At 40.5% G+C, this 14,643-nt stretch overlaps 1 protein-coding gene across 4 annotated transcripts in view; it reads left to right on the plus strand.

Moving 5' to 3' along the window:
- The window catches only part of UTRN (utrophin), a gene marked incomplete at its 3' end in the record, with an annotated part of 327,288 nt that overhangs the window by 259,095 nt on the left and 53,550 nt on the right, over positions 1-14,643 (plus strand). For all 4 annotated transcript variants that reach the window (XM_080998526.1, XM_080998525.1, XM_080998524.1 and 1 more), the window contains 2 exons: positions 13,944-14,005; positions 14,568-14,642. In XM_080998526.1, coding sequence (XP_080854652.1) covers positions 13,944-14,005; positions 14,568-14,642 — 137 coding nt within the window. The remainder of the gene's footprint in view (positions 1-13,943; positions 14,006-14,567; position 14,643) is intronic.

Below are 14,643 nucleotides of genomic sequence, written 5' to 3' on the forward strand. Positions count from 1 at the left end.
AAGTTTAGTTTTTATAATGTGCCTGTATCCTTTTTTTCTGAGCTAGCCTAGAGGGCAGAGGAGAAATAACAATGCCATCAATAATATATTTAATCAAACGGATTAGTCTTTATTACAAGCCCGATTCAGCAAGGGTGCAGTGATTATCTTTTTTGCTTGCAGGGCAGAGCTGGGTTGAAAATTAGCCACAACTTTATTAAGCATATATCAGTATCCAGGAAAGCATCCCTTTAGGGTCAGGGCTGGTACAGCCTAAACAACAGGATTGTACAAAGCAAAGTGGCTCCAGGCAGACGTACATGTATCTTGTATGTACAAGATACCCCAGGCTGCATTCAGCCCTGCTGGCTTGCTTCATCTTTAATTTCAGGTTTCTCTTGGATATTTTTGAACCATGTGCTCTAGCCTAGCAATCTTGAGTTCAGTAATTATAATGCAAAGAATGGCAGACTGCTAATAAATTGATTCCATTTGATTCCACTGCAAAAACAGGTAATTCAAAACACTAAATGGGGGGGGGGAGAGACTTGAGTAAGGAGAATTTTCTAAGACTTCTCTAGCCTTAAACATCCACTTGGGGGTATTGTTTTCATCCTTCAGTTGTCAAATCATTCCAGGCTCAAAAAGTCCCTGGTGCAGAAGAACCTTGAAGTTTGCAGGTGCGCCCTGCCCATTAACCAGAGTGTTGACAGTTGTTGACACTATGCATATCCACTGCCAAGGCAAACCACTGGTAAACAGAGAACAGGCCAGTTGAAAGAGAACCTGTGGAAGTGTTGTGATAAAGATGAAAAAAATGGCTAAAGGTCAGTGAAGGAAACAAATACAAATTTGTTCCCAGCTCCATCATGTGGATACAGCTTAGTACTCAATGTGTTCTGTAAATTCATGAGTGAGCAAACAATGTTCAGATAAAGGGCAAGAGTGTCAGATTATTTTTTGACAGGAATTGTGAGTCCACACACTCTCATATTTATGACTTGGACCACTGAGGTGGTGATGCCTCAGGTCTTGCTTAGCCTGCTTCCACCCCTTCGTGCTGCAACACTGATGCAGAGTGGGCTGTATTGGCTGTTCAGACTATGGAGAGGCCAGGCCATTGTCCATTTTTCATAACCAATACACAACTCACTTCACCGTGCGGCCTGGGCAGAAACGAGCCCATGCTTAATAGCAGGAGCAGTGGATATCTGCAATGTTAGCTCTGGGGATGATGTACAGATTAGTTTATTACTCAATTATCTGAATGATTTTTCCAAAGTGCACCTTGGGCTGATCTCTAGAGGGCAGCTTAGAGGTGATCTAAGTATAACTTCAGCTAGACGATAAATGTGGCTGCCCTGGAGGACAGTCTGTGCTATCTTGTTTTCACCTCATCCTAAAACATTTTTTAAAATTGTTTTAGGATGACGAGGAGGTATTTTAAGAAACAATTATGCTATATATATACTATTAATAGCTCTGTTGTCACACAAATCCATAGGACTAAAACCTTGCAGCCAAAAATGGGAGGTTAGTTCGAATAAATACTGTATGTGAAATTCAGACCTACTGTCACTACCTATTGCTTCTTGGGCTTCATTTGCCAGTTCACAGTACTATAGCAGAAGCCATTCTTGGCTGAATTTCCCAATAAGAGACTAGGCATGGCAACCTAAGGCCTCATGGCTCCCATTTCTTCCAGTCACTTTCTGGCTCTCCCCCTATCCTTCCTTGGCTCTTCCTTTATTCTGTCCCAGTTCTTCATTACCCTCCGTTCCCTCAGGTACTTCCTTCCCAGTCCTCTTCTTGTTGTTACTATTGATTTATTTACTGTTTACTTACCCAAATGGCTTCTAAGTAGAAAACCAACTCTAAAAATATAACCATGCATAATTAAAGTGTTCAATAAAACAATTTCATCCAACATTAAAAACACCCACAATTAAAATGTACAATAAAGCAAGCCAATTAAAACAGCAATTAAAACAATTAGATCAGAGGTTCAAGGCAGAAGAACAGAGGAATGCTTGTCTAAACAGGTGCATTTTCAAGAGCTAGTGAAATGCCAATAGTTTATCATTTTCCCGCTCTTCCTTTTTTATTATTAACTGTCCCAGAGAAAAAGCTTTTAAGGTCAATCTGGATATGGCATTAATTGCATGGATATAGTCAGTGTATGCTCTCTTTGTTATGTAAATCGTAGTCATGAGGTAGCATGAGTAGCCTTTGGGCCATGTTTGATGGTAGAGGAAGCTGCATTTTCTTCCTTCCTTAAAGTAGAGGTAGGAATAGCTGTTTCATAGTTTGCTTTTGCAAACAGCTTCCATGCTCCTTTTCAGCCTCCAGATGCTCAAACGGGAGTGTGGGATTGTCTTGAAGCACTTTGCAGAAGCACTATTTGACACAGCACCACACTTCCCCTCTAAGTGGGTGGGTGGCCTGGGGCACGGGCAGGAGGCTTCTTTCTCCTGTCTCCACCTTCTAAAAGGAGAAAGGCAGAGCTGATTCAGAGAGTGCTTTTCAAAGGGCTTGAAGACAGTTCTTGCTCATTGGGGCAACAGGATTAAACCCCTCCCAGCAGTTGAGGTCACCAGTGATGTTAGCTGAATGGCGAGGTTATGGGGAAAGAACCTTTCTGGCAATATAGCACTGGCCAAATGTGGAATTACTTGCTTATTGCAAGGAATTCAGCAGATAGATCAATCTAGCACAACTGCTTTATTTTTCTGAATGCTGCTCACTACACTGTGGTAAAATTATAAAAAAGTACATCGTGCAATCTTAACTAGCTTGATGTATTTATTTTGGTCTCTCTGTGTGTTAAAGTCTGCAGTGGATTTTTAAGAGAGGAAAGTGTCAAAATGATTTAAAGCCATCTATTTTACAAGTGAAACTGTGCTTACTCTGTCTCTTCCCCACTGCCAGTGGTCATCAGGCTTTTACGTGTACAGACAACAGAATATTTACTGTGTCAAAAGAACATCTTCCTTCCATAATGTGTTCACCTACCACGTACTTTAAAACTTATAATTAGCTCAAATATATATTGGCAGCCAGTGCAAATCCCTCTGTGAACCGTGTGCTATTCTTTGTCGTCTTAAGTTCTTACAGGTTTCTTTTGTACATAAACCAAGTTCCACAATATTTACTAACTGAAAATATCCAAAAGCCACAGTATAGGTACACCTTTATTAGGCTTAACTAAAATGTCACACAGTCATATTGAATTCTGTTCTTCATTATATATATATATATATATATATATATATATATATATATCCTGCTGTTGTTATGGGAAGATGTATGTATACATACACTGCAGGTGTTTTGCAGGAATCTGTTAATAATATAATGTATTTATGTTTACATTTTAAATGTGTTCTAAATTGTTTGGAGACCTTCGGGTAGCAAGTGACTAACAAGTCTAATAAGTAGTAGCGGTGGTTGTAAAATAATTAATAATATTAATAAAATATTGTATTGGTATTAGCCTCACTTGATGCTTGATATTGCAGGACATACCCAGGGCTGTATGCCTTCTCTTTCCAGTTCCACCTCTGGCCGGTGTTAGAAACTCAGATATATAAGCTAGGCACCAAATGGCTCCTTAAACCAGGGTTGCAGTTGGCAAAATGGAAAGTCTACGTTCCATTCTGGGGGCAGACGGCTGAAAAGCCATATTTTTCAATAGAACTTTTTGGTTCCTGAAATTCACTCTGATTGTGCAGATAAAATATAATGGATAGAATCCTACTGGATGTGTTGCTAGTGTGTGGAAACAGTCCACACACTAGATCCAAGATCCAAGGATCCCCAAGCAAGCACCTCCAGATGGTGGAGACTTCAGGTGCCATTCCAGCACCTGGGCATCATCATTTGCTCACATTTCAAACACTGCTTCTGTCTCTCAGTACTTGCCAAAAATATCCAAATGTGTTGAAAACACAAATCAGTATCTTATGCAGTACAGCCGTGTACTGATTATGACTAGCTTTACATAATTCATTGCAGGTACATTACTGGGTGTGTAGAAGAGTGAAGGGCCTGGAATCCTGTCTACAACTAAATGCCATTTATTTCCACAAGGCAAACTGAGCCATCCTCTTCAAAGCTGGCTGTTGTGACTTGCCTTTATATGTTTTCTCCCAGCCCCATTTTTTAATCTTTCCCTCATGTTCCACAATAATGGTTTTTGCTTCTGTCATTTGAGTGCTTCATTTATTGCTGTAGACATCAGTGGACAGTGTAAGGAGGTGGAGGCTGAGAGGAAAAAGCTAGTTTTTCATCTGCCAAATATAGAGGCTTTTAAGGAACGTTGAAAAGTTTTTGATGAAAAATAGACCCACGGGGTTGTTCAGACTAATAAGGAGAAATGGAAACATTTGTGTGTGCAGAGCCACAAAGAATTCGCTGATCTATTGCTGTTTGTAATAGACATGATCCATCTGGACAAATGGTTGCCTGAATGAAAAAATGATATATATATTTTCAGCAAGTATTCATTTGAATGTATTTTTCACTGGTTGTATTGCAAACATATGTGGAATATAATGTTATTAGAATCCTGTTGTTTAATCATTCTGTGTATAGGTAAAATATTGGGGTCACAGAAATTGGGAAAAATAAATCCTGACATTTAATAAAGCCAAGACAATCAAATTGTAAAATGATTTTTAAATGCCCAAATTCAAGAAGCATTCATAGAATCATAGAGTTGGAAGGTACCCCAAGGGTCATCTATTTTTTTTAAAAATGATATTTATTAAAAAAGAGTTTTTTTAAAAATTACAAGGAAAAAAGACAAAACAGAAAAAGAAAAAGAAAAAAATAAAACCATCATTTTCAAATTCTCCACTTTCATTACCTTCTTTCTCTGACCTCCTCCTCCTCCCTTTTCTTGTATCTTGATTAATAGTTGTCACAGCAAATCCTTTCCATAATTCATAATATTCTGTCATTACATTACCTTACTCTATTTTCATCTTATCTTATAAAAAACCTTAAAGCTTAAGACTTAAATCTTATTTTTACCAACTTTTCATAACCATTACCTTTTTACCTAATTCTTTAAACATTTTTACAAGAGCCAAGTAATTTCATTTCAACATTTTTCTAACATTCATCAATTTTATAAAACATTCCTAATGATAGAAAAAAGAAATAAGAACAATCCAATCTTCTTCCAGCGTCCCTTCCTCCTGGTCCCGGGTTTGTCAGTCCTTTTTATCCCATTAGTCTGGCACATTAACCTGGTGATCTTATATCCGAGGCCTTCAAGTCTCTTCCATGTCCCTTCCGCAGCTCTTCTTCATATTTTCCTTTCACTCGTGGGAACTCCAGCTTGGTAGTGTTTTTGACCCTTTTCAACAAATCAGCCCCTTTCCCATAGTCCAGATTAGACTCCATGTGGTATTTTAAGACATGTTTCAAATTCCCTCCAAAATTAAGAGCCCCCACAGCTCCAAACATCTGACGGCCCATTGCCAGACTCGGAAAGTCCAAACATCTCTGCATAGGGGGGGTCAGTCCAACCCCCCATTTCCAAATCAATCCAAACTTTATCTTTCCAAATCTGGTTTTTTCCAAGTTCATTTGTCAAATCCAAAGGCTCATTTTCCTGCAGGGCCAAAAGTTCCTCCCTTTCTGGCGCCCAAGATTCAGCAACATCCTCTTCTCTCAACTGTTCTGTCATGGCACACTCCTGTTTAGGTTCCTGGGTGGGCTCCATATAGTTTCCCACTACCTGTTCAAATGTTCTGGCCGCATTAGTCATCAAATCCGTCTTCTGGCTTAACTGATCCAATAGGGCATTTATTTTACAGAAAGCACCCAACAGTGCTTCTGAGAACATTGTCCTACAAGGTCACAAGTCCTTTCCCATGGTTGTAATCTGTGGCAGCTGCAAGCTCCCTAGAATTAGTTACAGTTTCACAGTCCCCCTCTAGGGGGAAAACTTCTGGTTGTTCTTTCTTTTAAGGACAATAGCAACAAAGTTTCTTTTTTTAAGATATTTTGTCAATATTTGTTCCTTTAAAGTGTGAAAGGAAACAGTGGAATCACAATGTTACTCTTCTTTTAACTATCTGTCAAAAACATTTGTCTCTGGTCAATGAGCTTCAAACGTCAATTCTGACACCCCGCTCCAGGATCAGGACGGTGGAAAGTTACTTTACTTTAAACTCACTTCTGCAGGTTTAAACAGTCCAAAAAAGATCCCCCTTCTTCTCCTGCTACCGAAGGGGGGTTCAACGATTTTAAATGGTGAAAACCAATCCTTTGAAAGTGATTTTCTAAGCTCTAGTTTACGTTGTCTTTGCTTTCTTCTGACTACAAGGAAACGGAAGGCTGACTTCCTGTTTAGACCTTCCCGTTTCAGTACCAAATTAAGGTAAATTTTTAAGTCCAATTCCTTTCTAATCGCCAGTTCTTATTTGAAGTCCAATTGTTCAGTGTTTAAGTACTCACGGGTGTTTTATTTTAGATGCCAAATTGTCCCAGAAAAAAGGCAGCGCTCTCCGGCAACGGCTATGCGGCTTCGCTCCACGGAAAAAGCAATTGACTCACAGCACCGCGCCACTTCCCCCTCTTCGCTTCGGAGCCCGTTAGTGGGTTCCTTTGTGGGTTGGGGGGGCGCTAAGGGTGCCCGCCGAGTCCCACGGTCACAGGCTTCATCCGCCTGTGATTTCTAAAAGGGTCCCCGCTTCGCCGCAGCAGAAAAGACCCGTTTCGCGCGGAGCTGGTCCCTCCGGTTCAGAGGGAGTCCGCCATTGCCGATGGTGCCACCCCGGAAGTCGGTACCCCAAGGGTCATCTAGTCCAACCCCCCTGCAATGCAGGAATCTCAGCTAAAGCATCCACCCAACCTGTGTTTTAAAAAAAAAAATTAACATGCCTCTGATTGTGTCCTCTCCTTACCTGCCTTTTCCCTAAACGATTTGTGTATTTATATCCTGCTTTTACCATGGCCATTCACAACATGAATTTAAAACAGGCAGGTAAAAAACGCACCAGTCAGTTATAAATATCAAAAAAAAAGTTACCATGTTAAAAACAACACTGAATCAAAACAACTTAAAACCATTTTAAAAACTCGATGAGGAGAAAAAGTACAACCCCACCACTTGAAAGAACCTGCTGCAACAGCTATCAGTTCTCCTTATAGGTGGGTTGGCTCAAGCCTCTTGAACGTTTCGGTTGTCCTTTTCTTAACTTTTTTCCAGCTTTGCAATATAATATCCTCCAGTAGCAAGCAGATCTGTCCACAGTATTCCAAGTGGAGTCTCTATCGGTTTGCAAAGCAGCTTTCATAACAAACAGGGCTTCTACCTGCTTCCGACTTGCTTCCTGTCTTGCTTTGGTGTTCACTCTAGTTAATACCATTTGACAACCCTTTGAAGAGGACTTGGCTTTTGATTCTGCTACCTAGCTCAGAGCTCTGTATCCCAATGACAGTGCCTCGGGGCATTGTATGCCAATGCCACGTTTACTTGGTTTCTGTTTGCCCTGATAAATGGTGTTGAATCCTGATTTCACCCACCTATTGTACTTCAACAGTTCCTAACAAAGATGCCAGATATTTCCCTAGCCAACACTCTTCTCAACACCCACCTTTCTATATTATTCCATAGAACTATCCATAAAACTAAGTCACATGCCTTTTTTAATCCTTCCCCTTGCTCCTTTTTAACACTTTGCCCCATATTAACAATACCAAATCCCTCTTTTGCCACAGCTTTGCTATATTCCTTCCTTTATGAGTGACAAATATTAGAAGTGTCCCTGTGAGATATAAGTAGATATTCATGGAGCTATGGGGATGGGAAGTGTCTAAAACTGGTGTGGGGAACCTTTGGCACTCCAGATGTTGCTGAACTACAGCTGTGGTCATCCCATTGGTCATCCTTGCTAGGGTCGATGGGAGTTGTAGTTCAGCAACATCTGAAAGCCTCATCAGAGTGATGGATGTGAACAGGTGCCTTTCCTTTCTGCAGCTACTTCTCCTTTAAACTCCTTTCCCCACCCGTGGCGTAGCGTGGGGGGTGCAGGGGGGGCCGGCTGCACCGGGCGCAACATCTGGGGGGGGCGCGCTCGCACTCGCAGCTCTCTGCCCCTACCTGGCTCACTCACTCTCTCTCACTGCAGTGCTGGCTGTGCGAATCCGATCCGAGCCGCTGGGTCGCCGCCCACTGTGGAGGGGGTGGGTGCCAGGCGTGCGGTGCGGAGAGAGAGCGAGGGACTATCTGGGGGAGGGACAGTGCAGCGGCCGCCCAGCGCAGCGCTGAGCGCGGGAGAGAACCACACCAGCCCAGCCCAGGCAGCAGCAAGAAGAAGCTGGCAGCGGCGGCAGGTTAGGGGTTAGGGGGCGCAAATTACTTGGCTTGCCCCAGGTTAGGGGGCGCTAATTACTTGCCTTGCCCTGGGTTAGGGGGCGCAAATTACTTGCCTTGCCCCGGGTGCTGACAACCCACGCTACGCCGCTGCCCTCCACTAAGGTTTGCTGCAGCAAAGGACCAAAACAGATTCAGCCACAGTTAATGGTAGTCATCTAGCGGTGAAGCAATTGGCACATATCAAACCTTTTTTTAAAGTATGTGTTTCCTTTCGATTTTAAACTGTGCTTTCACAATTGGTTCCCAAAACATTTTATGTTGGGCCTCAGTGGTAGAGGGCAAGGATGAAAACTGAGGGCAAGGATATGAAGACTGGGGATATGTGACAAATGGGGGGGGGGGAGTAACTTCGACTGCAGGGATAGTCAGCAATGCAAAGCAGCAAAACATCACCCACTGACAACCGGAAGTGCTTCTTAGCTCACCTTTTTGACCTTCGTGAAAGAGCTGCCCTGAAAAAACTCACAGCTCCAAAGTCTGTATTTGCTGCCAAGATTTGTGGATCTACCCAATATAATGCGGCCTGCATAAATGGTTCTAATATGTAAGCTGGTGCTTAAGATAAAATCTAATTAGCGTGAGACAAGGCAGATGGTGATTTTGAAAATCCAATACTGGAATATTCAAAACACATTATTGCCATATTGCAGGAAAGGCAGAAGACATCATTCAGTAATTTGGTAAATAAAACAATCTGCAAGTAATTTTAGCTTTGGAATTCCCATGTCAAAGAAGATCAGATGAGTTTATATCTTGGAAATAGTGTCAGATTAGCAGCGTTCTTACCCTCTCGCCTTTAAAATGTCATTATCAAAATTGTAGTGTAGCATAGCCCTGATATCTATTTTTATCCCAATGGTTAGCATGTGAGCTGTCTGGATTTCATTTAATTTGCATGGTTTAGATACATTAAAATGACTATTTGTGGCTGTATTGCCTCAGGCTTTTTAAATCAGGGACACACACATTGCATATCCACTTCCCCTTTGGAGACACTTGGTAGCACCAGCCTTTTTCTTCTGTTGCATTAAGACCCGACATCATTAGCTAATAATGGCAGATATATATTTCATTTAAGCCTTATAGCAGCTCTATAATGCAGGCCTGCCACAAGGAAGCGAGCACATTGTGCTCTTAAAATTTCTCCAACTGCAGTATCAGAACCGTTGATAATGCACCTCCAGAAATCAGATGTTTTGCCATTTAACTCATGCTTGCCAGTTATTTTTTTAGCTTGCTTTGCCAATTACTTTTTACAAAAGGCTATGTAATGGGCATTTTGATTAGGTTATGGAGAGTATAAAGTATTGTGCAAAACATGGCAAACATTTACCGGTAAGTGTATTAGATCGCAATTCTATACAGTTACCTAGGAGTAAGTCGCATTGAACTGACACATGTAGGATTGCATTGTTAATAAATTAGATTTATTAAGAGGGTGGAATTGACTCTTGACGTTCAGTGATATGTTACAAACCAAAATATAAGCTATACTAGTAATCATAAGTTTACCCAACATAGTAAAAATTCTCACTTAACACTAGAATCATTTATATTGATATAGCAGTGCAGATGAAGGGGAAGATAATTGATCTGATACTATGAAGGAATAAACACTGAAAATTGTTATAATCCTTAAAGTGTTTTAGAGTACAGTGGTACCTTGGTTTACAAACTTAATCCATTCCGGAAGTCCGTTCTTAAAGCGAAAATGTTCTTAAACCGTGGCGTGCTTTCCCTAATGAGGCCTCCCGTCGCCGGTGCCCTTCTACTGTTCGGCTTCCATTCGTAGACCGAGGTAAAGTTTGCAAACCGGGACACTACTTCCGGTTTTGCAGAGTTCGTAAACCGAATAGTTCGTGAAAAGGGCTGTTCTTAAACCGAGGTACCACTGTAATTAGAGTAATTTACAGATAAATGTAATTGTTTACAATAAAATGTTATAGGATATGCTGATACATTGTGCCTTGCTTTTTTGTAACCATGGTGCGCATTTGATCCTAGAGTTACAGGATTTGACAATAGAATTATAAAATGCTTTTTATAAGTGAGGGAGCATTTAAGCTGCAATTCAGATAAAGAAAAGAAAAGTTCAATGAATCAGTATTTCCAAGCTGATATATATGAATGCATTCTAAGGCAACAGCTTACTTCAACGGCACTGTTCTTCTGAAGGCAGTCACAGAATCACCTGTTCTATATTTTTCAAGAATTATGACCTAATAAAAGTGATTCAACCGTACTTTGGAAGATCTTTATAACTGAAACTGGGTATAATATAAGCAGGTTTTCTGTTCTGAAACATTAAAGTGCTAGTAGCCTTTTTTATTTGTTCTGTGACTGAACAACCGTATTGTTCTCTGGTTTATGGGAAAAAAATGTGTCACAGAACTCACTCATAGTTATTTATTGGTCCCTGTCCTTGATAAAAGAAAACCTTTTATTTTATAGTTAGCTTTCTGAGTTTAATAACTCTTTTCAACCCATTATGAATGATACATATTTGCCTTTAGTAAATAATAATAAAAATTCTATAGTACAGTTGAACACCTCCCACCACTTCTGAGGCTTTGAAAATAAAAATCCATACCATCTAGTAGTTAAATCCTGAATTAAACCATTTTACTTCTGAAAACTAGCTCTCTCTATATGCAGAGTGCCCTCCTACTTGTGGAGTGGCTTTTGATCCAGCAGGTGCCTCCCCTAATGGAAAAGAGGATGGCAAGTCCCCAGTGCTGCCTAAAAATCTGCTTCAAAGAGTTCGGGGACCCTGCCTACAGAGCAGTATGGAAGGTGGTGTAGAGGTTGCAAGGAGAAAGGAGGAATTGGCAAAAAAAATTCATTTCCTCCTCTTCTCTTAGCAGAGGTGCCCATTGGATCAAAAGAGTACAATTGCATTTCAGTCCCATAATTTCAATATAAGCTCTGAGAATAAAGGACACCTGCCACCTAATGAAGCTTCCATGCATCTAGAAATGAGAGAAGGGCTGCAGCTTATTTCATCTGGGTGGGCTGCCCACCTGCAAGCTCCATCCAAACAGAAGCCCACAAAGACCTAGCTTGCTGCCAAAGGGATCTTGTCCATTTGGGTCTTTGCCAGGGCCCCACCAACATTTCCATCCTGCGGTGGATCTACAAACAAACCGGGGGGGGGGGGCACTAAAAATATGTCAGAAATTAAATGGTTATAACAAAGGGGTGGGGAGCTATGTAAAAATCACATAGAATATCTTTTTGCTCTCTGGTGCCATCTGGTGTTATAACAAATTCAAAACATTGGTTTATTTTACTAATGTAGTGAAGTCCCTGATTATTGTAAAATAAAGGTAAAGGTAAAGGACCCCTGGATGATTAAGTCCAGTCAAAGGTGACTATGGGGTTGCAACACTCATCTCGCTTTCAGGCCGAGGGAGCCAGCGTTTGTCCACAGGCAGCTTTCCGGGTCATGTGGACAGTATGACTAAACCACTTCTGGCACAACGGGACAAAACGCACAAAAACACCATTTACCTTCCGGCCACAGCGGTACCTATTTATCTACTTTTTATTTATTTATTTACAGTCCTCTGTGTGCCAGTAGCGGTTTAGTCATGCTGGCCACACGACCCGGAAAACTGATTGTGGCTCGGCCTGAAAGTGGGATGAGCGCCACAACCCCATAGTCGCCTTTGACTGAACATAACTGTCCAGAGGTCTTTTACCTTTTTACCTATTGTAAAATTATTAGCAACATCACTTAGAATCATAAGTGTCAACCAACCTCCTGCAGTGCAGGGATCCTGCCCGCAGCTGTCCCTGGGTTGGTTCAAACTACCAACCTTCTGATTAATAGCCAGGTGCACTGACCTATTGCTCCACCTTTTTATGATAACTGCACCTCAAAAGGACCTGTTTAAAAGACATGCTAGTAAGGTGTGGTGCAGATGTGCTTCCTGATATGTTGCCTGTGTCCAGAAGCCATAAGATGCACACTTTTGCATTGTCTCTTTTCTGTATTGTTCTTTACCCATGCTGTAAAGTCTGCTCAAGTCGCCTCAGTATGGCATCATAGTGGTGTAGTTTCACTAGAGACCAGGACTTACTCTAAACTAGATGCATGTTCTATGCCACACAGGTATCATCCTTTTTCTTGCTCTTGGTTCTGGTTTGGCAATATAAAGGAAAGTAGAATATGTAGCTAGCTAGGGCAAAATTTACTGGGATTTTCCAGTACAGACCCTATTAAAATTGGCTAAAGTTTTAAAATGCAATGGATATGTTCTTACTCAGCTGTACTTTTCAGTGTGGCTCATACAAGGAAAATTCCTGATAGATTTTGCACATCGGCATTATAAATTACTTTCAAGTCAGTGTGGTTTCTTGTTAGAGCAGGTTTAAGTTTAAATAAAGTGAGAGAATATAGTGTACTGCTTCATTAAGTACTGCTTAATTTGCTAATATATAGGGTTCATTTAATATTAAATCACATTGTACATTTGATGGGGGCGGGGGTTGTTCTATGACAAATCCACTGAAATTAATTTTCCAGTTACTGATGAAAATTTATACACCAGAGTGTGGCTGGAATTAGTATTCTTACAGACTAATAATTTATGGAAACAGAAAATGACAAATCGACAGCGATAGATCTGAAAGTTTTGTGAGAAGGCTAAATTTAATCTTATATGTATGGCTGGATACACAAGATCTTGATGGGTTAAATGGTGGATAAAATTGTAATATTCATTGCATTGGAATGCTCTTAGAGGGTAAATGTAGCAATGCATTAAAGTAATTACTCCATGATCTTTAGCATGAGTGAGTTAAAGGTCATTTTTGTACTCCAAGTACATTATTAACTATTAAGGTTAATATGTATACTGATACTTTTGACTATTGAGGAAAAGGTTCTCTATATTTTTTAAACCAATGTAACATTTTGCTTTTCTTTAAACAAACTAGAGAGGAAGACAGATACTTGTGCCTTGCCGATATTGTGATACTTCCCAAATGGCTGGGATCTTAAAATTAATACAAGACTCAGTGTGTTCACAATAGCTAAACTATTTCCGGTTACTCGTGGTATTTGACATACATTAAGTCCAAGATACCGTGATGAGTAGAAAACTCTGAAAGGAGGATGCTTGTACATCCTTCAAAATAGGGAACTCAGATTGGCAGCCAGAATGATTACTTGCGTGCGAGCTATGAAATTGTAATCTGACACGCACACCCCAAGGTGCTTTGATCACTTCCAAAATCTGAAATGAAAACTTCTTGGAAATCCTTTCTCAAAAGAGATAGCTAGAAGTGTACTCCAACATTTGTGAGGTACTGTATTTCCCTGAAAAGGCTTAAATTTGGCATACATTGTCGAAGAGACCCTAATTAATAGATAAGACTGAAACTGTACATATTTGCACTTAAAAATTATAAGGTTGTGAACTGTATGTCGTAACAAGTCAGCATTCCAACACAACACAAGCTGCATATAAGCTGGAAGGTTGTGCTGTGAAAGTCCTGCACATGCTTGAAATGAAATATTTAATTTTTGCTTCTTGGTGGCTGAAAATATGATTCTTTCTTTTAACAGTCATCAGACGCAGACAACCTGCTGGGATCACCCTAAAATGACTGAACTGTTCCAGTCATTAGGTAAGTGCACTTCTCCTTTGGTAAAACTAAGTCACAAAGAGTCTATCTGATAGCTGGTCAAAGTGTTTATTGCTAAATGTAGGATTTCACTGAATGTGCAGATAGGGGGTAATCCACAGTACATAAATGTGTTACTGGTGCCGGTTACAGAATGAATGTCATGGGAGCATGGCATATTGTTTATTTGCTAAGGCCTCATACGATGCCCATGAAAGTTCTTAGCAAATATGGTGCTCTGTATTTTGCTACATGAAAGCTATAGGTTCCAGACACAGACAGATTTTACTTGTACATTTCTGTCCTGGAAGTTTTGGTAGAACTTTTTAAAATGTCTCACAACTGTTGTCATCTCTTCCACTATTTTGACTGGAAACAGACATTAATATCAATTTAGCTTGACATAAAGTACTGCTTCCCTTCCCCCCTTTTTTTGGTCTCAGGTGTGTGTGTGTTCATGCATGTGTGCACGTGTTTTAACTGACAACAAATTCATGACGACATGACATTGAACAAAATGGTTCCTTATAATACTCTTACATTCTGCCCTTTGCCATTTTTTCAGCTGATTTGAACAACGTGCGCTTTTCTGCTTATCGCACAGCCATCAAAATCCGGAGGCTACAGAAGGCATTGTGCTG

The sequence above is a fragment of the Podarcis pityusensis genome, assembly GCF_964106645.2.
Source record: "Podarcis pityusensis genome assembly, chromosome: 3".
NCBI classification, from domain to species: Eukaryota; Metazoa; Chordata; class Lepidosauria; order Squamata; family Lacertidae; genus Podarcis; species Podarcis pityusensis.